The sequence below is a fragment of the Nicotiana sylvestris genome, chromosome 11 (assembly GCF_000393655.2).
Source record: "Nicotiana sylvestris chromosome 11, ASM39365v2, whole genome shotgun sequence".
Taxonomy (NCBI): Eukaryota; Viridiplantae; Streptophyta; class Magnoliopsida; order Solanales; family Solanaceae; genus Nicotiana; species Nicotiana sylvestris.
The window spans coordinates 87,470,329-87,494,678 of NC_091067.1; the positions used below are offsets into that span (position 1 = coordinate 87,470,329).

Below are 24,350 nucleotides of genomic sequence, written 5' to 3' on the forward strand. Positions count from 1 at the left end.
AAGATTATCCAAGCATTCTTCAAAGGAGTCACCCATAACACTAAAATCATCCATGAACACTTCAAGGAAGTCATCTACCATGTCCTTAAATAATGCCATCATACACCGCTGAAAGGTAGCCGGTGTATTACACAAACCAAACAGGATCCGTGAGAATGCAACGGTGCCATAAGGAGTGAAGGTAGTTTTCTTTTGGTGTTCTGGTACAATTAGAATCTAGTTGTAACCTGAGTACCCATCCAAAAAGCAATAGTAGGCACGCCCAGCAAGTCTATCCAACATTTTATCAAGAGAGGGCAATAGAAAATGGTCTTTGCGGGTCACTTTGTTCAGCTTCCGATAATCCATGCATACCCTCCATCCGGTGATAGTCCTAGTGGGGATCAACTCATTTTTCTCATTTGTGACCACAATCATACCCCCTTCTTCGGCACATATTGCACCGACGAAGTCTATGAACTATCTGAAATGGGGTACACAACCCCTGCATCTAGCCACTTGATAATTTCCTTCTTGACGACCTCTTGCATGGCCTCATTCAACCTCCTTTTATGTTCCACGGAGGGTTTTGCATCATCCTCTAGTATAATTTTGTGCATGCAAAAGGCGGGGCTTATACCCTGAATGTCAGCCAAAGTCCATCCAATTGCCTTCTTCCTTCTTTGGAGCACCGCAAGGGTGGCATCTACCTGCATGTTAGTTAAGCACGCAGAAAGAATAACAGGTAAAGTTGAACAAGGGCCCAAGAATTCATACCTGAGGTGTGAAGGCAAAGGCTTCAACTCCAATATGGGAGGCTCCTCGATTGAGGGCTTTGTTGGTGGAGTCTTTCGGTTCTCAAGATCCAAGGAAAGTTTCTGGGGCTTGTATGTGTATGAACCCATTCCTTTAAAGCATTGACATATTCCACCAAGCCTTCATCCTTAGTCACATCATGTTTCAACAACACAGCTTCCAAAGGGTCCTCCACATTAATCACAACACTAGTGTCTTCAACAATCACCTTGATCACAAGATCCACAAATGAACATACTTCGTTGCTATTGGGCTTCCTCATTGACTTGCAGACATGGAACACAACTTTTTCATCACACACCCGGAAGGTGAGCTCCCCTGCTTCCACATCAACTAAAGCCTTCCCTGTACCTAGGAAAGGTCTTCCAAATATTATCAGCATATCATAGTCAACCTCATAGTCAAGTATCACAAAATCCGCGGGAAGTATGAACTTGTTGACCTAAACTAGCACATCATCTATTATCCCTAATGGCCTCTTAAATGTCCTATCTGCCATTTGCAACCTCATGGATATGGGCCTTGGTTTCCCAATCCCTAATGTCTTGAACACAGAATATGGCATCAAGTTAATGCTTGCCCCCAAGTCGCACAAAGCTTTGGTGAAATCGGCACTACCAATAGTGCACGAGATTGTAAAAGCACTGAGGTGCTCTAGCTTTAGGGCCATGGAATATACAATGTCACTCACTTGGTGCGTCATCTTGATCGTTTCACAATTCATGGATCTCTTCTTTGTTACCAAGTCTTTCATAAACTTAGCATATCTTGGCATTTATTCTAGAGCTTCCACCAAAGGCACATTTATGGACAAACTTTTCATCATATCAATAAATTTCTTAAACTGATTTTTATTATTTTGTTTTGCAAGCTTTTGAGGGTATGGTGGAGGAGGCCATGGAAAAGGAGCCTTGTATTTGGGCACTACCGTTTCCGGTATGTCTATCACGTATTCCCTAGACGGGTTCACATCATTTTGTGTCTCCTCCACGTTGTCATCAATATCAATTCTCACTTATTCATTCACATTCTCATCACTCACTTGCACATCATTGATTTGCTCATCATCATCTTACACCAACACATCATCACTCACAAATTTTCTTGTATTATCTCCACCTCTACCACTTCTTTTAGTCATCGCCATAGCATGGCCCGTATTGTTCCCTCCCTTCGGGTTTACTACCGTGTCACTAGGTAGTTCCCCCTTAGGGCGAGTATTCAAAGCTTGAGAAATTTGGCCAAGTTGAACCTTCAAGTTGCGGATAAAATTATTGTGGGACGCCAATTGGGCATCGAGTTGGCATTTTTCTTCATCATTTGCTCAAACATTGACTCAATCCGTACCATCTCATTGTTGGACGAGCTAGGACCTTGTGATGGATATGGAGGCAGGTTGTTAGGTTGTTGAAATATCGGAGGCCTTTGAAAGCTCGGCCCTTAATTCCCCTGATTAGTTATTCTATTCCCCTTGGTTGTTATTGCCTCCCCAGTTGCTATTGTTATTTCCACCCCAATTTCCTTAGTTACCTTGGTTGCCCTAATTTTGATTAGTTGCTTTGGTTGTTGTTGTTTCCACTATTCAAATTTCCTTGTTAATTTTGATTTCCCCAATTTATTTGGGATCTCCACTGTTGTTGATTCAGAGTATTGCCCCGTTGTCCTTGGTAGTTGTTCACATACTGAACCTCTTCACTTTGATCATCATACATATCATCTTGATTGTAACCACTACCAGTTTGCTCAAATTGCTCTGGATTTCCTTGAACTTGTTGACTCGTTGCCTCCTCTTATTGACCATCATATTTACCCCTTCCATGGAATTCACTTGTTTTGGCCCTTGAACTTGTTGCAACTGAGCTTTGGCCAACTGGTTCATGGTTATAGTTAACTCGGCTATTGCTTGGCCGTGGTCATGGAGCGTTTTGTGTAGGTAAATGACATTGGGATCACCTTGTGGCATATTAGCTCGACTTTGCCACGTCGAGGAAGTATCCGCCATCTCATCAAGTATATCACAAGCCTCAACATATGGCGTGTTCATGAAGTTTCCCCCGGCAAGTTGGTTAACTACACACTAGTTGGTGGTGTCGATGCCACGTAGAATTTTTGTTGGATCATGACTTCGGTCATGTCATTGTTCGAACATTCTTTAACCATTGTCCGATACCTTTCCCAAATCTCATGAAGTGGTTCATTTGGATCTTGTTTAAAGGCAAGGATCTCATCTCTCAGCGTCGTCATATGTCCCAGCGAGAAGAACTTTGCTATGAATTTATCGGCCAACTCATCCAAGTAGTGATGGAATGGTTGGGCAAACTTTCAAGCCAATCCAAAGCCTTCCCCCTTAGAGAAAATGGGAAAAGCCTTAATCTCAATGCGTCCTCAGAAAGGTTAGTTTGATTTCTCCCCCAGCATGTATCAACAAAACCCTTGAGATGCTTGTAGGCATTTTGGTGTGGAGCTCCGATGAAGAAACCCCTATGTTCCAAGAGTGTAACCATGACATTGGTTATTTGAAAGTTATCCGCCCTAATTCGGGACGGGACTATTGCACTTGCATTTCCTTCATTGGGCAACACCCAGTGTGCTGCCCTTGCTGGAGGTGGGAGGGTTTGGAATATTATCATGAGGCGGTCAGCCTCTCCTTTGTGCTTGAGGTTTGGGTTGAATCTCATCTACATTATCATCATCTACCTCCTTCTCCAAAGGCAAATTTCCAAGGGCATAATTGTTTAGTGTCATTTGGTACCTAAAAGAAATTCATAAACAAATTAGAAAAATGGAAGGAAAAAAATAAAACACACAAATACTCGGAAATATAGCTAAAACCGTTTAACTCCCCACCAACAGCGCCAAAAATTGATCGGTTCCAAATCTGCACTACTATTGAGTAGCAATGATGGTTGATGCAGTTTTACCCAACAAAGGTTGGGATCGAAACCACAGGGAGTTAATTAGTTTAGATTTAGGTTTATATCCGGTAGAGATGCGGGTTTTGCTCTTAATTGCACTTCCACAAATGGTTTTTTTTTTCTACTTCTACTTCTATTCAATAGCATGCAATAGCTAGAACTAAGTACAATGTTTTTGTTGGTTGTTTTCAAAGATTTAAAGGGACTAGGGTAGTGACTTCCGCCTAGGTGGATATCTAACGGGTAGCAAGAATTTAGGGCAATCATGTAATTAATTGGGGTCGTAACATAGCTATCACACGCGGGTACTCACTCTATGCCTCTCTGTAGTTTGATGGATTTTGCCTAATTTGGCTTTCTCAAGACCAAATGGGTATTCATGCAATTCAAGTGATTTTAGCTAAAGTCGGGTATTACTATCTCTAGGTTTAACCCTTTAATTAGGGCTATCAATTTCTTGAGTTCACCTCAATTCCTTGTTAGCCTAGTTTTTCTAGACTTAGTCCCTCTTTCTCAAGTAGAGACTAAGTCATAAAGGCATAAATCAATATTTGCAACCACTAATTCAATAGGTCTAGCAAGAACTAGGCTAAAAAACACTAACCCATACACATTCAAGCCCTAAAATTCAAGACTCATCAAATACCCACACTAGGGTTGGGTTACAACCCTAGCTATGGTTTTAGTTACTCATGAAAATAGCAGAAATCAAAGATAAAGAGAAGATAAAATCAATAATGCTAAATTAAAAGATGAAAATCTAAAGTTATAAGGTAAATCTTGTAAAAAATTGCCCAAGTAAGAAAAACTAGCCATCTCACGTACTCAGCAAAACATAACATAACCTAAAAATGTGAAAAAGATCTATTTATACTAGGCTAAAATTTCTAGACAAAAATGCCCCTGCGGAGGTTTCACGACCGCGTAATTCTGACTGTGGCCGCACCCTTGCTATCGCGGCCGTATAATATTGAGCGCGGTCTGCATTTCTTTATATCTGAGATTGGGCTGGAACTTGTTTCGCAGATTGCATAATTGTAACCACGTCCGCGTGAGAGCCTTTCGCGGCCGTGTAATTTTGATGCAGTCAACGCTTAACATCTTTGCCTTTTTGGTGACTCTCTGAACCTTATCAAACGCGATCAGCAAAAATCCAATCGCGGCTGTGGTAGTATTTTCGCGTCCGCTAATTTCTGGCGCGGTCTGTGTCTATGCTTGTGCCCAAAAACCACCTCTCTGATTCTCCCTCTCGCGGTCTGTGAATTCATGACCGCGCCTGCGGTGACACTTTCGCGGCCGCACTTTTCTGTCGCGATCCGCGTTCTACAGTCTTGGCCCAGTCTTGGTCTTTGTTCATGTTTTGACTCCTTTATGAGTTGATCATGGCCACTTTAGCTCATTGTGAGCAATCCCTGCAAGCAAGCATATTATGTTAGTTTTTGGGGATACATTTATGCATTTTAAGCCCAAAACGCATGTAAAAAGAGAGCAAATAATGGTTAAAATTCCCACTTATCATTCGCCATACACAAAACAAGCTCTAGGAGGGCCTGGCGGCTGTGACTGGCTCGGGCCAAGTCTACTGGACTGACCATTGAAAGCACCACGTGCATGAGGCGCACTAGAAACTGGAGGTTCATAGTAAGGCTTCTGAGGTCTAGGAGGAGCTGGAATACCACTGGCTGCTGGAAGAGTTGAATGAACGGGGTGACTCACATAACCCCTACCATGATGAACTGCAGCTTGGGAACGAGCACCAGAATAATGGTCTGACTCTCGAGACCTCTTGGCCTCTCTCTCCAACCTATCCCGAGCAAGTATGCCCTCTACTCTCCTAGCAATGCTCACCACCTGCTAATAAGCAATATCCATCTCCAACTCCCGGGTCATGCTAGACCTGATGCTGGGAATGAGCCCATCAATAAACTGGTGAACTCTCTCACGAATTGTAGCAACCAAGGCCAGTGCATGTCTAGCCAAGTTACTGAAACGGACAGCATACTCCGAAATAGTCATAGTACCCTGGTGCAAATGCTCAAACTCCACGCGACATGCGTCTCTGAGGATCTGAGGGACATACTCCCTCAAAAACATATCTGAAAATTGGGTCCAGGAAAGGGAAGCTGCCTCAGCTGGACTGTCCAACTCAAAAGTACGCCGCTACTGATAGGCTGCTCCTCGAAACTGGAAGGTAGTGAAAGAGACCTCACTCAACTCTACTATACCTATTGTGCGGAGGATACGGTGGCACTCCTCCAGAAATCCTTGAGCATCCTCTGATGCTAGACCACTGAATGTAAGAGGCTTGTACTTCTTGTACCTCTCAAGTTTCTGTTGCTCCTCCTCTGAAGCTGCGGCCCTATCCTCGGGCTGAACTGGGGCTACATGCAGTACCGGTATAACCTCTGGAATCTGATCAACCTGAACCCACTGCTCTGGAGTGTGGGCGGCGGGAGTCTGTGCTCCTCCCCCGGCCTGAGATGTGGCTACAACAAGAGGAATCAACCCTGCCTGAGCTAGAGTGGTGTACATGCTCATAAACTATGCAAGGGTCTCTTGGAGAACTGGAATAGTAATAGCAATAGGCGTATCGGGCGCCTGGGATCCGGTTGGAGTTGCTGGTGGTTCCTCTGTAGCAGCTTGTGCGGGTGCTCTGGCTGCACCACGTGCGCCTCCTCGGCCTCTACCCTGGCCCCGGCCTATAGCACTTCTAGCAAGGGGCACAGGTGCCTAGTCATATCTGGTAGCACGTGTCCTCACCATCTGTGAGAGAATAAAAGACGGAAGTTTAGAATTTCAGAATCACAAATCTTGCACGACAGGAAATCAAATAAAGTGGAATTTTCCAAATAGTTACATAGCCTCTCGAAAATAAGTACAGACGTCTCCGTACCGATCCACGAGACTAATAAATCGGCTTGTGATTCATGACTCCTATGAACCTAGAGCTCTGATACCAACTTGTCACGACCCAAGTTCTCCCTTCAAGAACTGTCATGACGGCACTTAGTCTATACGACTAGGTAAGCCTAACAAATTCGAAACTAACAATTAACAGGTAAATATAATAAAGGAGTTCAAAATGCCGCTCGACATATAAAATAATGACACTCTCGAACTGAACATAGCACTCCCAAAACCCGAAATCTCATGAATCACAAGCTAAAGAAGTATATAATGTTTCTAACTCCAAAAATCTAATAATAAAGAAAATACAGGAAGTCTATGACTGAAGGGAGAATAGAGAGGGACTTCTAGGTCTGCGGACGCGGCAGATATACCTCAAAGTCTCTGGATCGCCTCACCTCATTTGAAGTATGGCTGAGAAGAAGAACCTGGATTTGCATACGAAAAATATGTGCAGGAAAGGGCATGAGTACACCACAGCGGTACCTAGTAAGTGCAAGCCTAACCTCGGTCGAGTAGTGACGAGATCAGGTCAGGGCCCTACTGTTATATATATAACAAGATAAAACAGTATGAAATATGACAATGGTGATAATTGCTTACAGTCAATGAAATGAAATCGCAGGAAAAATCATAACTCAGTACATAGAGAAAAGCAACAGGGGATCTCCCGCGATACCGTCCTGTAGTCCAAATCATAAATGTGCAGGGGGATATCCCGGAATACCGTTACATAGTCCCAAAGTAAATATCCAGTACAGGGGGGATCTCCCGGGATACCGTCCCGTAGTCCCAAATATAAATGTGCAGTGAGATCTCCCAGAATACCGTTCTGTAGTCCCAAAGTAAACATGCAGGGGAGATCTCCCAGAATACTGTTCCGTAGTCCCAAAGTAAATACACAACCCAATCAGTACACACAACAGTCTCAACAAGGAATATATAGTTCTATTCAAGTTCGTATCAATGAGACAAGTAATTTCTACCCTAACATGCTACACAAAGTCCAGGTAGGCAGTTAAAGCAGATAAGACAATTAAGGCACGTAAGCATGCTTTTCTACGCTAAACAGGAGGCTACATATCTACTCAAATAAATTACATAACGTAAATATATCTACAAGCAACTAATTTAGCCAATGAATTTAAAGCTAAGGCGAGAAAATAGGAAAACGCCCAAAAATCCTCCCCGGGCCCACGTCTCGAATCGGATAAAAGTTACCAATTTAGAACACCCATTCACTCACGAGATCAGTCGTCTAAGAATTATTCAATTCCGGCACCTAAAACCCGACCAAATCCCAAAAATTCGATTGGGGAACTTTTCTCCTAAATTCCTATTTTTTCACTCAAATTCCTTGATTAAATTGAGAAAATTATTATAGATTGATGAAATATAAACGAAATAGGGTTAGGAATCGTTACCCACTGACTTCCTCTTCAAAATCCTCAAAAAATCGCCTTCTGCCGAGCTAAAAAATTGAATTTGGTGTTATGAACTTTCAACCCTCGAAATTTCCTTTTTCTGCCCAGCGATGTCCACACCTGCGGTCCCGCTTCTGCGGCTAGAGCTCCGCATCTGCGGAATTTCATTAATTCCCCAAGCACTGCACCCGTGCTCCTTTCTTCGCAGATGTGGCTCCGCTTCTGCGGTTCTTGAGTCGCACCTGCGACCACTGGTCCTCTTGCCTCAAACTGCATCTGCGCCCTCCTTCCTCATTTTTGTGGGGCCGCACCTGTGGGCTTCCCACCACAGGCGCGAAAACACCAGAATCAGCCAACTTCAGAATTTGCTCAAGTCCAAGTTTTCATCCTTTAAGCACCTGAAACTCACCCGAGGCCCCCCGGGACCTCAATCGAACATACCAATCAATCCTAAAACATCATACGAACTTAGTCGAGTCTTCAAATCACATCAAACAATGCTAGAACCACAAATCACTCTCCAATGCAAATCTAATGAACTTTAATTTCCAAAATTCCAACACCGATGTCGAAACCAAGCAAATCGTGTCCGATTGAGCCCAAATTTTGCACACAAGTCACATTCACCACCACGGACCTATTCCAACTTTCAGAATCGGATTCCGATCCCGATATCAAAACTTCACTATCGGCTCGAAACTCCAAAAATTCAACTTTCGTCATTTCAAGCCTAAATAAGTTACAAACCTCCAAAACACAATCCGGACACGCTCCTAAGCCCTAAATCACCCAACGGAGCTAGCGGAATCGACAGAATTTCATTCTGGAGCCGTCTTCACACTGCTCCGACTACGGTCCAAATTCTAAGACTTAAACTCTCATTAGGGACTAAGTGTCCCAAAACAATCCGAAACTTAAGATGAACCATCCCGGCAAATCACAATAGCAGAAAAAGGCACGGAAAAAACAGTTATTAGGGGATTAAAACGTTAATTCTCAAAACGACCGGCCGGATCGTTACAAAAGTGAAAATTTTATTTTAGGGGAAAAACGAAAAGAAAGAGGAAATACTGTAAAAACGAAAAAGGTTTTATTAGTGGCTTGGCATTCAAATCAAAACCAATTGAGACCATAACATTAATTCCGTTCCCCTACCCCTGCCGACTCAATTAGGTGTCTCTCTAACCTTATATATAAGTAGCAAACAGATTAAAAAAATAAGTAGTTAACCATCTCCATTTTTAGCCCCAAACTACAATAATTAGGCTCAAAGCTTAAAGTACTACTAACGCTAATTCTCCTTTTGAAGTACTCAAACTCCAATTATTACTTTCACGTGCCTTTTGGCTTTTAACTTGAAGGATATTGACATATCATCAGGTATGTTTTTTTTCTTTAATTCTATGTATCAATCAATACTATTATTTAATTAATTCGATCCAAATCAAGCTTATGTTACTATCATGACAGGGAAAAGATCTTAAAAAAGGAATTTGGTTTGGTAGCTTCTAGGATTCTCCTCGTTTTCTATTGATTTTTACTTGTTTAAGTTTTACTACTATAATCTTTTGGCATAATTAGTGGCATTTGTTGAGTTATAGGGTGTGGACTTTGTCCTTCCATGTATAGGGAAGTTAATAATTAGGAAAGTGACAACATAACAAATTGGCCAATGATGACATTTTGGTCTTGAAAAATGAGACTGAAAGCATGCGGGACAAATAAAGAGAAAAAGCCAATGACCAAGAGCCAAGAATTTGCAACTTCTTTTATCAATTACCAAAAAAGAAAAAACTTTATCCTTTGAGTCTAAAAAATGATCCCTTTTATCTTTTGCTTAAATCATCTATAGCCAGAGTTATATGTGCAATTAGAAGCAATCTTGCTTCTTTTAGGTATCTGCAATTGAAATACTTGATAGTATGGGTGTACAGAGGAAACAGACAAATCGCACCAACCTGATAATTCGAGTCAAATCGAAAAAAAGATCCGACTATAATTTGGTTTGATTTGGTTTTGTGTTGGGAAAAAAATCCGACCATAATTGGTTTGGTTTGGTTTTAACTAAAGAAAGTCAAACCGAAACCAACAACCCGACATTTATATAGAAATTTTAGATATATTTAATATATAAATATACTTATTGTGATGTAATTTATAAATATTTCTTGAAATATTTCATAATTTTATCTTTTAAGGTATTATTTCAAGGTTGGACTTCGAACTTTTGAATGCTTAGCCAATAATATTAGTAAATTAAATAATGCTAACAAAAGCCCAAACCAAAATTAAATCAATACTAATGCTAACAAAAGTCATTCAATTTAATATTACGAACGGGAATGTATTGAATATTTATTTTTTGTTTTGCACTAATTTAGATAAAAATGCATAACCTATTTTATTTTTCTTTAGCATTTAGTTATGTAATTAATACTCTCTTATTAGTCTATTTATTTTAGCATGACTTAGTACTTTTAGATTATGTTTATTTTTATTATGGCTTTTTAATTAACAATATTTATATTACATAATTTTATTGTCTTTATTGTTGAATATTTTAGGATAATGCCATGATACATCTCATATTTTGTATTATTTTCTTGGAAAATACTTTATATAGTTGTATCTTACTAGGATTAAAGAAATATTTTGAGCATACGTTATATGTTTTGTTCTACGAAGATTTTACCGGGGAAAAAACCCGAAAAAATCTGAATAACCCGAAAACCCGAGAAAAACCGAGATTGAAAAACCTGAGCTTTATTGGTTTGGTTTGGTCTTTAGATTTAATAACCCGGCACAATTGATTTGGTTTGGTAATTGTAAAATCCGAACTAACCCGGCCTATGTACACCCCTACTTGATAGTAATTCTTTAATTTATAGAAAAATTTGGCATTTATGAAAATTAATCTAAGTTGATTCTTTATCTGTTGATTCTGAGCCCATTTGGACAAAAGAAAATTTTCCCTTTCTTCCAAAAAATTTCACTTTATTTTTTGAAAATTTGAAAAACTCCAAAAGGCTATTTTTCAAAAAAAATATTCAAATCACTCACAAAACTTCAAAAATAACCCAAAATTATATTCATTTCCAAACACAACTCTAAATTTCAAATATCATTTTCACTTAAAAAAAAAATTCACCCTATTTTGAAATTTTACAATTCTTATGTCCAAACGCCCACTTAGATAAACAAAAAATTAGATCTTTAAATTTTGTGTTGGTTGTGTGTGTGGGGGGGTGGGGGGTGGGGGGGATCGAATGCCATCGTTCTTTGGTGACCTATTTTAAGTCCATCCAATTTTTTATTATGTGCCAAATCAAGGTAGTCAACTTGTTCAACGAATTTTCATAAGTTCGAATTCTCATATAGTATTAAGTTTCAAGAATGCTATGTGCATATTGCTAATTAAGATCACAACTTCGTTAGCTAGCTAGTGATTCACAAATCACACATATACCTTGTCTGATAAAAGAATCAACCATCATATGATGCTACTTGAATTAGTCAGAATGAGTTTAGCATTTTTTTTTATTTTTTTTAAAAAGGCCATAAAATTTCATATTTTCACTTGAAGATGAATTTTGAAATTTTTTAAAAATTTGAAAAACTCGAAAAAATAGTTTTTCAAATTTTCACTCAGATCACTCACAAAAATTCAAAAACAACTCAAAATTATATTCATATCCAAACATACTCTAATTTTCAAATACCATTTTTGCTTGGTAAAAAAATCACTTCTTTTTTGAAAATTTACAATTCTTATGTCCAAAAGCCCACTTAGTAATTCACTTGTTGGAGTCAAAGTTTCTTCCATTCGGAAAGAATGATATCTTAAAATAACTGGAAGAAAGAACTTTAATATATATCTTATTAGATTAGGTAATTATCTTTTAGAGTAAATCATATCCTTATCAATAGCTAACCGCGATTTGAGGTTCAAACACAACAATAAATAGAGTTTGTCAAATAACAATCAATAGGTCTCACAATTTCAACAATGGAAATTCCTCTTAATCCGAATGCAAAGACAAGGATGAATTTGCTGCTTTTTTAGATTCCCCCCTCCCCCCTCCCCCCTCCGTCCCCCCATATTTTTGTGGGTTAGAGAGAGAAAAAAGAGAGGACATAGAAAAAGCACAACAACATCAACCCAATAAAATTTCATAAATGAGATCTGAGGAGAATAGAGTATACGTAGATATTAACAGAAATCAATGGACATAGAAAAAACAAACTGATTATTTACAAATTGGATACAAATCGGGTTATATCGATTATCGGGCAAGGAAAGAAGACATGGATTGAATGGTGATCTATTAACCCCATTGACATAGGGTGTAAAAAAAAAATCCCCATCTCTTCCTTGCGAGTCTTTTTTACATTAGCCCTTTAATTTTGTTTCCATTGTCCAGAATCTATATTATATTAAAAGGAGAGTTGTGAAGCATGAGATTAAGCCAAGTGGCAAGCTAAAATGAAGCCACTTGGCAATTTTAAAACAACATTAATAATTATGAATTATAAATAGAAACATAATTAATGGAAGTAGTTGAATGAATCTTATACATGATCTAAATAGATCTTAGATAAATCTAATCTATATGTCAATATTTATATTTATGTGTAATTTTGTATCTATATCTATATATTGATCCACTCATAGATTTATATTCTAAATTAATATAGAATAGTATAATTCAGTTAGTCTTTTGTGTATAATTCAATCATGGTAGATCTCTTTTTCTTTTTTTACAAGGAATCAATTGAAATATACGTTTAGTATATTACATATTCTTTTTTATTTGCAACAATAATTATTTATTTAGTACAAGCTTTGTATCTGATCTTATTTGTGTACAATATAATTATTGTGTATCTTTAGTTAAACTTTTGTGTATAATTCAATTATGGTATGTCTCTTTTTTTTGACAAAGAATCAATCAAAATTTTAATTTTGTAGCTTACACATTCCTTTGAGTTTAAATAATAATTCTTTATTTGGAAAATAAATATCACAATAAAGAGTAGTACAAGCTTTGATGTATCTAGCCTGATTTGTGTACAATATAATTACTATAGGTATCTTTTTTGACAAGGAACATCAAATTAATAATTGGAAAAAATATCTGTTGGGAAATTGTATAGCTATTCTTGATTTATATTTTCATATTTGGAATAATATTATATGGCAAAGAGTATTTAAATTTCAAATGCATAACAATACACTTGTATAAATAATGCTACAGAAAGGAATGAAAGACGTCTATTTTTTTCTTTTCTTTGTTTTAATTTGCTTTGCATTGATAATTTATCTATTATATGACATACTTTAGTTTAACCATGGTGGATTTTTTATTAGACAATTAAGTTCATGTGTTTCCTCTATGCATTCATATATTTGATGAGCTAAACTAAAGAGAATAAAGAAGCATTATGATTCTATAAAAAGAAATTTAGCTGGCCTTATAAATTTTCATTTGTGCTTTATTGTTGAATCTAGAGAGTTGGATCTCTTTTTATTAAGCAAAACTAGTATTAGCACCCGCGCGGATGCGCGGACACTAATCACATCAAATATTTGAGTTATTTGGATTATATGTAAATAACCTTAAAATTTAAACCTTCTCAATAAAAATAGATAATCATTGGATATTAATTAAGAAATACTACATGAAAAAGATTAACCATTTCTCAAATCTCCTAGTTATAATTATATTTTCTTTTTTGGTACCATTCTTGTCGGTGTCATTGGATCCTAAAAATAGTTAGGAAGCAAAAAAATAACTCATATTTATGGCAAAACAATCAAAGGTTGAGACTATGAAGGACTGTTTGGATACGACTTGGCTCTTTTACTACTACTTGAACTTTTATTTGGTGTGTTGATATCTTATTTTTTCAGTTTCTAAAACTTTACTTTACAATAATAATTATTTCTCTAATGATTTAAGTGGAAATATTATCTTTAATTCAAAATTCATTTTAGTCAGCTATCTAAAAATTTAAATAATTCTTTAGCCCGAATTGTTTTTCCCAGTATGACACCATTTTGATATTTGACACTAACCATGTTAGATATTTGAGTTATTTTAATTATGTGTAAATAGCCTTAAAATTTAAACCTTCTAGATAATTATAGATAATTGTTAGATATAAATAAGAAACACTGCATGAAAAAAGACTAATATTTTCTCAACTTAGCTTGAGGGATTAGGAGTTGTGTCCTATTTGCTAATTGTTTCCTGTCGAGTACGACGTATATGCATGGTGTCGAGTATCTATGCGTTGGTGTCAAGCATGACCGTGAGTCTTATCTTGTGATTTTCATGATCTCGTTGTATTATTCATGCCTTGGTGATGATTTTTATTTGTTGTGTAAAGTTGTGGAAAAAGTTGTTGTCACGCCCCAAACTAGGGGAGGCACGACTGGCACTCGATACTGTATTCGATCCAGTTATCCACTAAACATACTAGCTAACTAAACTGGGGGCCCAACAGATCGGGCAGCACAACATCTGAAATACTAAGCCTAGACCATTAAGGTCATGACCTGAATAACAATAAGTCATATAAACAAAGGTAGACGAGCCAAAATAATAAAGTACTAGCTGGCCGACGAGGCCGCGATTGGAGACATACTTGCCTACACACATATATATACATGTCAAGCCTATGGGCTGGAGACTGAAAGCTACAAAAAGAAACCCATAATACTGTGTCCACAATAGCCTCTAAGAGTGTCATAAGCACTGTCGGAACAAGGCCCCGATTATACCCAAACTGTACACAAAAGTAACCATCCTATGAAAGCTCCAGGAAGAGGTGGAGCTTACCAACTCACGGTTGAACCCCGAAATCCTAGCGGAGGGGTCGATCAGAGTCCCTACCTAGACCTGCACGCATGAAACAAAAATGCAGTGTCCCCAGGCAACGGGACATCAGTACGAATAAAAATGTACTGGTATGTAAGGCATAAAGTAGAATCATACATAGCTGATGTAAAAAAAATAATAGTGAAACCACCTGACACTGAAACTCTTATAGCCTCCATGACCGACATCCGACCTCATAGTAACCAATTATGCATGGTATGCTCGTGTAAGCGTATGTCGTGAATACATATATATTGATGCAAATGCATGACATACCCAACCAAATGCTAGCAATGGAGGTCTCTCCCGGTAGCTAACCGGTATCATATTGCCAACCTGTGGCCATCTATACAATATATATAGTTTTTCGGGCAAATAGGCCCCTTATATCCGATTATAGCTCGAAGTCCATGCATAATATGCCATGCATGATATGAACTTTGAATGCACATAATAGGCCATAACAAGAACTTAGCCAATCTTGGCTCATAGGTACTTTTATCCTCATGATCTCATAATCACCTTCGTATCGCATACAATTGTCTCGTGGAACCTCATATGTTTTCTTTGAATAAATAAGCTTGAAAGCTTAACTCGACTTTTAGAAAGATAACTTAACTCTAAAGATGTTCATAAAAAGCTTAAGGTGCTTCACTTAGTCCTTATACCTGATTTCTTGATAATTAGTAAAGGAAAATATATCAAAAATCAAGTGTTTTAATAGTTTAAACGTAAAATTTATATTTGAGATTTTTGGAAATCGATGTGTCACATTAGAGATTTTAAAATATACTTTAACAAGAAAGAATGACTGATCGTAAATACTACTTGTCTTTATTTTGTTTAGTCATACAACCCAAAGACGAGTAAGAATTCATATATATAAACATATGGATAAGAAAACCGACAAAATGACATATATAGATGTCGAATACCCTAATTAACCGAACGAGTGGAATATCAACCTAATAGCATCATGAAAATACTTCAGCTACGATCCTAATGCCTTTTACAGAAGGTCTTTCTAGCAATAGAATATTAAAATATCACATTTGACGTCCTAGGAATTTCCAAGAATTCGTGCAAAAAGGAAGGACGGAGCTTAGCCTTAACATACCTTCCCAACGAACGTCTGAATGCTTGTAGTTACTTCACGAAAGTTGTTTCTTACATCCTAAGCTTCACAAACACTATATATATGCAGCTTATATGCGCCTATAAACAGTTCATAATTGAGTTTAAATTGGCAGATTTGCCATATGGCCCTAACTTGACGAAACGTCCGTAGAACTTTGTAAAAACGATCATAAAAGAGTCCCAAGATGATTACCTTGGAAAATCAAGTATAAATCCTGGAGAACCAGCAAGAACAACAAATTCTTATCTTCCAAAAATAGCTCCAAACACAGCTAATAGAAGGGGGAAATGATTGCAAAGTGTAGAGATTGAGTTTCTAGGCACGAGGACAAACTTTAACGGTAGAAATTGTTAAAAACGTACCTTAATCACTCAAGAACACCATGGAACCCTCTTTCAGCTCCCTCACTATTTTAGGACGAAAATGAAATATTTTGGGGTCTTACAAGTCGGATTTTCCGACTTATACCACTTGTTTGACCCGACTCGATTCGTGACCCGGTTTCAGCCTGGACAGTCCGGGGTAAAACAGTCATAACCTTTTACTCCAATGTCCGTTTGATGTGAGGTTTTTTTGGTTGCGAACTAGACTTGTAGACCTTCAATTTGATAGGTTGTGAGTCTCATAAATTATTATATATTGGGAGAAATGATCTGATACATTTGACCTAAAGTTTAGAAAAATTATTAGAGAAATTTACGATAACCTTTGCCGACCTTTATTTCGCAACTTGCTTGACTCCAAAACTTAACATGTGATGCGTGTGATATTATAATACCTCACAATAAACTATTCTTAGCATATTAGACACTCTTAGTCTTATCCCACAGGTGCAAGTTTAAACCTTCCGAACGCGCGGGGTGCTACCCGAGCCATTTCTTTAACCACGAACCTTTGTTTAAGGGATTCCTTTGACCTAAAGCTTTAGTTAGTTCCTTGATATTACCACACATTTTCAGTCTTATTCTCCCAATGTGCTATACCCAATCGTATATACCTAATATAACCACGCCACGTTACGTATATTACGTAAGAGAAGAGAAAAAAACACATGGGGTCTCACAGTCTCCCTCCCTTAAGAACATTCGTCCGCAAATGGGTCAAATCAATTCCTAGGTTTTATTTTTTTCCTGCTAATACGTTATTTGTGAGGCTATATTTGTTACATTTGCAAAGCATAAATCAAATTCTGAATATTCCAACTACTAGGCTTCGTATAGCTATCTCGCAATAAGAAATTTAAATTGCACCTTCTTGTCATTTAAAAATCCAATTAAGTGTTGTAAAGAAATAATTGCCAATTATTTAAATGCGAATCACCTTAAGTCGTAAATAGGTAGGGGTACTTCTTCCTCATTTCCTCCTCAGCTTCCCAGGTCATTTCCTCGATGTTGTTATTTCGCCATAACACTTTCACGGAAGCCACTTCTTTAGTTTGAAGCTTTCTTACCTACCGATCTAAAATAGCTATTGGTACCTCTGCGTAAGATAAGTCTTCAGCAATGTGAATATCCTCAATGGGCGTAATACGTGAAGGATCTCCAATGCACTTCCGCAACATAGATACATGAAACACAGGATGGACTGCTCCCAATTCTGAAGGCAAATCAAGCTCGTACGCCATCCTACCAATCCTCCGAACAATCTTACACGGTCCAACATACCTGGGGCTGAGCTTCCCCTTCTTTCCAAATCGCATGACGCCCTTCATAGGCGATACTTTCAGGAAAACCCAATCTTCTACATCAAACTCTAAGTCTCGTTGTCGAACATCTGCATAAAACTTCTGCCGACTTTGTGCTATACGCAGCCGGTCTCTAATAAGTTTTACCTTTTCCATTGCTTGCTAGACTAAATTAGGACCTAGCAACTCTGCTTCCCCGACCTCGAACCAACCGATCGGTGACCTACACTTCCGCCCGTATAGTGCTTCGTAAGGGACCATTTGAATACTAGCTTGGAAGCTGTTATTATAAGAGAACTCAATAAGAGGTAGATGATCATCCCAACTTCTTTTAAAATCTAGCACGCAAGCACGTAACATATCCTCAACTGTCTGAATAGTACGCTTTGCCTGTCCATCAGTTTGCAGATGAAAAGTTGTGCTAAGATTTACCTGCATGCCTAGACCCTTCTGAAAAGATTTCCAAAAATGTGTTGTAAATTGAGCCCCTCAATCAGAGATAATAGATAATGGTACCCCGTGAAGGCGCACAATCTCCCAAATGTAAAGCTTGGCATAATCCTCGGCTGAATATGTCATCCTGACTGGCAGAAAATGAGCAGATTTTGTAAGCCTATCAATAATTACCCAAATAGAATCATACCTCCATGGAGTGAAAGGCAAACCGGTAATGAAGTCCATATTTATCATGTCCCATTTCCATAATGGAAGTTCAATACTCTGAGTTAGGCCTCCAAGCCTCTAATGTTCGGTTTTAACTTGCTGGCAGTTAGGACATTAGGCTACCATCTTCGCGATATCTTTTTTCATTCCATTCCACCAATAGATCTGTCGAAGGTCCCGATACATCTTTGTCTCTCCGGGATGAACTGCATATCTAGAATAACGGGCCTCCGAAAGAATCTTGGCGCGGATCTCTCCGACTGTCGGTACACATAAGCGGCCCTGGTATCTAAGGACTCCATCTCCAGTTAGCTCAAATAAAGGTTGTCTCTGCTGTGAAATACTTTCCCTCAGTTTTATAAGCTCAGGATCCTCATGTTGTTGCTCTTTCACTTCAGTAACAAACGAAGATTTTGCCGTATTCTGAACGAGAATGCATCCATCTTCTACATCTACCAAACGCACCTGCAAACTAGCTAGCTGGCATAGATATTTGGTCATCTTGACCTTATCAACTTTAACATGGCTTAGACTGCCCATGGACTTCCGGCCAAGAGCATCAACAACAATATTAGCTTTGCCGGGATGATATAAAATATCAACATCATAGTCCTTTAGTAATTCTAGCCATCTTCTTTGTCGTAGGTTCAACTCCCTCTATTTAAATAAATACTAAAGGCTCTGGTGGTCGGTGAAAGAATCAATATGAACCCCATATAGATAATGCCGCCAAATCTTTAGGGCGAAGACAACTGCGGCTAACTCAAGATCGTGCGTAGGATAGTTTTGTTCATGTTTCCGCAACTGTCTGGAGGCGTACGCGATAACCTTACCATACTGCATAATAACACAACCTAGGCCAATTCTCGAGGCATCACAATAGAAAACATAACCCTCGGTGCCATCGGGAAGAGTCAAGACAGGTGCCATCGTAAGCCTTTTCTTTAGCTCCTGAAAACTTTGTTCACATGCCTCAGTCCACTGAAACTTAGCTCCCTTATGTGGCAGCTTCGTCAATGGTGCATAAATAGAGGAAAATCCTTCCACAATCCTTCGGTAATACCCTGCCAAGCCTAAAAAGCTATGAACCTCTGTCGGATTCAAGGGCCTCGGCCAAGTCATCACAGCTTCAATCTTTTGGCCATCAACCTTGATACCATCGCTGGTAATAATATGACCAAGAAAAGCTACAGAAGTTAGCAAAAATTCACATTTAGAGAATTTAGCATATAACCTGTAGTCCTGGAGAGTCCGCAATACAGCTAGCAAATGATCCGCATGCTCGGTTTCCGATCGTGAATATATCAAGATATCATCAATAAACACAATCACAAATTCATCCAAGAATGGTTTGAATACCCAGTTCATAAGATCCATAAAGGCTGCTGGGGCATTTGTAAGCCCAAAAGACATGACAAGGAATTCAAAATGGCCATACCTCGTCCTAAATGCTGTTTTTGGGATATCAATATCCCTGACTCGTAGCTAATGATAACCGGATCGCAAGTCGATCTTTGAAAAGCATTTGGCACCTTGTAACTGGTCGAACAAGTCATCAATCCGTGGAAGAGGATACTTATTCTTGATAGTGACTTTATTTAGTTGCCTGCAGTCAATAAACATCTGTAAGAAGCCATCTTTCTTTCGAACAAAGAGCACCGGAGCACCCCATGGGGATGTACTTGTCCTAATAAAGCCTTTATCGAGCAAGTCCTTCAGTTGTTCCTTCAATTACCTTATCTCTGCAGGAGCCATTCTGGAGGGAGGAATGGATATAGGTTGCGTATCAGGAAGCAAATCTATAGCGAAATCGATTTCCCTTTCGGCGAGAATTCCTGGAAGCTCGTCAAGGAATACCGTCGGGAATTTATTCACAATAGGAACCGATTGAAGAGTCGCTGGCTCCTTATCTATATCTTGACATGAACCAGATGGTATATACAGTCGTTAGCAAAAAACTTCCGAGCCCTAAGGTATGAAATAAACTTACCTTTGGGCGTGGCTGCATTACCTTTCCATTCAAGGACAGGCTCACCCGGAAAATGAAATCGGACCAACTTTGCACAACAATCAATATTAGCATAACAAGCTACCAACCAATCCATACCCATAATGACATCGAAGTCTAGCATAACCAATTCCACTAAATCAACAGAAGTTGGACGGTCATTAATTAACACTGTACAACCTCGATAGACATGATTAGCAACAATAAAGTCTCCAACTGGTGTAGACACCTCAACTGGCTGTGGCAACAACTCAGATCTCATGTCAAGCTTACCAGCAATAAATGGAGTAATATATGAAAATGTAGAGCTGGGATCTATCAATGCATAAATGGCATGAGAATGGATTGTCAATATACCTGTGACAACATCTGGGGATGCCTGTGAATCATGTCGGCCTGTGAGTGCATAAAAGCGGTTCTGGCCACCACTAGAACCCGAGGGGTCTCCTCTACCTCTTCCCCTACCACGTCCCTAAGTAGACTGTGGACCTGGTCGGGGAGCACGGATTGAGGGCAAAGAGGCTACTGTGAATCCTGAAGGCTGAGCTGGTGCACCTCTGCCTAACCCCGGGCGCCGGTTAATAAAATGTCTTGTCTGCCCACAATGATAACATGCACTCGAACCCTGTCTACACTGCCCGGCGTGCAGCTTACTGCACTGAGTACATGGAGGAATAAGCTGTCTCATTTGTGCAGAACGCTCCTGTCGACAACTCTCAGGCTGGCCTGAGCTCTACCCCGGTCCTGACTGAATATAACAATCAAACCGCTGGCCCTGCATCTGTGGTGGGAAACTACCTGCTGATCGAGGTGGATATCGATGGAGTGGGGGCTTGAAATCACCCCGTGGCTCCCTATAAGACCCCATAGTACGAGCCCTCTTACTCTGCTCCTTATCCATGCGAGTATCACGAATCCGACGGGAAAGGTCCTCTGTAGTCTGAGCGAAAGCCTGTATACGGGAAATATCTACATCATCCGATAGGGATGCTACCCTACAGTCTCTAATCAGATGATCCCCCAAACCATACACATAATGATGAACTCTAGCCCTCATGGTACGTACAATATCTGGTGTATACCTCGCCAAAGAATTAACGTTATGGCTATAATCCCTCACACTCATATCCCCCTGCTTTAGGTTAAGAAACTGGTTAAGACAGGCCTCCCGAACCTCCCATGGCAAATAATGGGCTAAAAAGCCTCAGAGAAGTCCTCCCACTTTGCTGGCAGAGCATCAGGTACTCTAGATCTCTCCCATGCCTCATACCATAGGACGGCTACATCACGTAGTCGAAAAGAAGCTAACTCCACAGCCTCAGTGACGGAGGCATGCATCACCCTCAATACTCTATACATTTGGTCTACAAAGTCCTGGGGATCTTTAGTGGAACTGGATCCTGTAAATAATGGAGGGGATAAGTGAAGAAACTCTCGTACCGTCGAGCTTCCTGTCCGATCTCTTCGGGCATCTGCTCCCGATCTAGCTGTCGCTCATGAATAGAAACCATCCTAGTCAGCAACTGAACTACCTCCCTCATCCCCTGCTCCCCAATCTCTGATGGCGGAACAACAGGAGCTAGAGGTCCTGTGTCTCGGGCTGCCTCAGGTACTAATATAACTGGTGAGGCTGAGGCTACTACTTTTCCCTGGGCTCCAACAAGTGCTGGGAAAGCTGAGACTAGGGGTACTAGAGACTCACTGTGTGCCTCTAAGGGAAATCTATCCCTCTGACCCGGTGGGGAACGACTGGTACCTTCCCCCGGATTCATACCTATCTCTCGCTGTACCATCTCCTAAGCGTAGGTAGCCTGTAAGATAAGAAACACAAAGCACGATTTAGATTTCATATGTTCTTATAACTTCGCTCTATATCACGATCTATTAATTGAAAGAAACATAACCATTCCTAAATGCCTCATAGCCTCCTGATTATAAGTGTGGTGCACAACACACCCATAAGCAAGACTCTACTAGACACGGCTTGTGGACTCCCTGGGACATGACCTACTCTGATACCAAGTTTGTCACGCCCCAACTAGGGGAGGCACGACTGGCACTCGATACTGTATTTGATCGAGTTATCCACTAAACAGACTAGCTAACTAAACTGGGGGCCCAACAGATCCGGCAGCACAACATCTGAAATACTAAGCCTGGACCATTAAGGTCATGACCTGAATAATAATAAGCCATATAAACAAAGGTAGACGAGCCAAAATAATAAAGTACTAGCTGGCCGACGAGGTCGCGATTGGAGACATACATGCCTACACACATATATATACATGCCAAGCCTATGGGCTAGAGACTGAAAGCTACAAAAAGAAACCCAGAATACTGTGTCCACAATAGCCTCTAAGAGTGTCATAAGCACTGTCGGAACAAGGCCCCGGCTATACCCAAACTGTACACAAAAGTAACTATCCTATGAAAGCTCCAGGAAGAGGTGGAGCTTACCAACTCACAGCTGAACCCCAAAATCCTAGCGGAGGGGTCGATCAGAGTCCCTACTTGGACCTACACGCATGAAACAAAAATGCAGTGTCCCCAGGCAACGGGACATCAGTACGAATAAAAATGTACTGGTATGTAAGGCAGAAAGTAGAATCATACATAGCTGATGTAAAAAAATAATAGTGAAACCACCTGACACTGAAACTCTTATAGCCTCCATGACCGACATCCGACCTCATAGTAACCAATTATGCATAGTATGCTCGTGTAAGCGTATGTCGTGAATACATATATATTGATGCAAATGCATGACATACCCAACCAAATGCTAGCAATGACGGTCTCTCCCAGTAGCTAACCGGTGATTACTGGACTTATGTGATATTGGAATTACTATTCAAGATACGAGAACATCCTCTTTAGTAATTGAAGTGAAGGAATGCTAGTACGAAGATCCGGTGTTAGTTCATTATAAGGATACCACCCTTGAGAAAGAGAAGGCACCGTTGAGATCACGGAAAATGGGGTCCTCATATATCGAGGATGATTATGTATCCCTAATATTGCAGGGCTACGTCGGTAGGTTATGGGAGAAACTCATTATTCTCGTTATTCTATCCATCCAAGAGCAACAAAGATGTATCATGAAAACTCGGTAGATTATTGCAGTCTATGGAGATTCTGACTTGAAAATGGGAAGTAATCAATATGGATGTCATCGTAGGCTTACCTCGTACCCAGCATAAGTTTGATTCTATATGGATGATTGTTGATAGGCTTACAAAATCAACCCATTTTCTGCCCGTTAGGACTACATATTTTGCAAAAGATTATGCAAGACTTTATATTAAAGAGATAGTACAACTGTATGGTGTCCTTGTATTTATTATCTCATATAGAGGAGCTCAATCAGCTAACTTCTGGAGGTCCTTCCAAAAAAAAGGATTGGGGACTCAGGTAAGTCTTAGTACAACATTTCATCCCCAAACAGACGGATAGGTTAAGCGTACTATTCAAACACTTAAGGATATGTTACGAGCTTGTGTGATAGACTTCAAAGGTAGCTAGGATGATCATATGCCGCTTATTGAGTTCGCATATAATAATAGCTACCATTCCAGGATTCAGATGGCTCCATACGAAGCTCTTTATGGATGGAAGTGCAGGTCGCCTATAGGGTGGTTCAATATTAGGGAAACTACGTTAGTAAGACCAGAATTGGTACAAGAGGCAATCGAGAAAACTAAGCTTATACAGGAAAGGCTATTAGCAGCTCAAAGCCATCAGAAGTCTTATGCGGATAATCGACGACGAGACTTAGAGTTTCAGGTTGACGATTGGGTATTCCTAAAGGTATCACCGATGAAAGGTGTTATGAGGTTTTGAAAGAAAGGAAAACTTAGCCCTTGGTACATTGGACCATATAGGATCATACACAAGGTAGGCCAGGTAGCATATGAGTTAGACTTGCCTTCGGA

General features: G+C 39.6%; 3 protein-coding genes across 3 annotated transcripts; all 3 read right to left on the minus strand.

Annotated features, from left to right (window-relative positions):
- Positions 1-17,510: 17,510 nt before the first annotated feature.
- LOC138881285 (uncharacterized) lies at positions 17,511-17,900 on the minus strand. Its single transcript, XM_070161501.1, has one exon. It carries the CDS (start codon positions 17,898-17,900, stop codon positions 17,511-17,513), a length of 390 nt encoding a protein of 129 aa, XP_070017602.1.
- A 621-nt stretch (positions 17,901-18,521) lies between these two features.
- LOC138881286 (uncharacterized) lies at positions 18,522-18,947 on the minus strand. Its single transcript, XM_070161502.1, has one exon. The coding sequence runs from the start codon at positions 18,945-18,947 to the stop codon at positions 18,522-18,524; it is 426 nt and encodes a 141-aa protein (XP_070017603.1).
- A 132-nt stretch (positions 18,948-19,079) lies between these two features.
- On the minus strand, positions 19,080-21,541 carry LOC138881287 (uncharacterized). The gene is made up of 5 exons (XM_070161503.1): positions 21,214-21,541; positions 20,419-20,730; positions 20,143-20,323; positions 19,940-20,013; positions 19,080-19,594 (listed from the first exon to the last, which is right to left on the minus strand). The coding sequence occupies exons 1-5, from the start codon at positions 21,539-21,541 to the stop codon at positions 19,080-19,082; spliced, it is 1,410 nt and encodes a 469-aa protein (XP_070017604.1).
- Between the last annotated feature and the right edge of the window lie 2,809 nt (positions 21,542-24,350).

Coding starts and splice junctions, on each gene's coding strand:
- LOC138881285 (XM_070161501.1), bottom strand. CDS start 17,900: ATGGAAAAGGTAAAACTTATTAGAGACCGGCTGCGTATAGCACAAAGT.
- LOC138881287 (XM_070161503.1), bottom strand. CDS start 21,541: ATGAGTGTGAGGGATTATAGCCATAACGTTAATTCTTTGGCGAGGTAT. Junction 20,324..20,418: donor GCCTGTCCTTGAATGGAAAG/GTAATGCAGCCA, acceptor GTTCATGTCAAG/ATATAGATAAGGAGCCAGCG. Junction 19,595..19,939: donor CTTGTTCGACCAGTTACAAG/GTGCCAAATGCT, acceptor TAACTTCTGTAG/CTTTTCTTGGTCATATTATT.
- LOC138881286 (XM_070161502.1), bottom strand. CDS start 18,947: ATGGGCAGTCTAAGCCATGTTAAAGTTGATAAGGTCAAGATGACCAAA.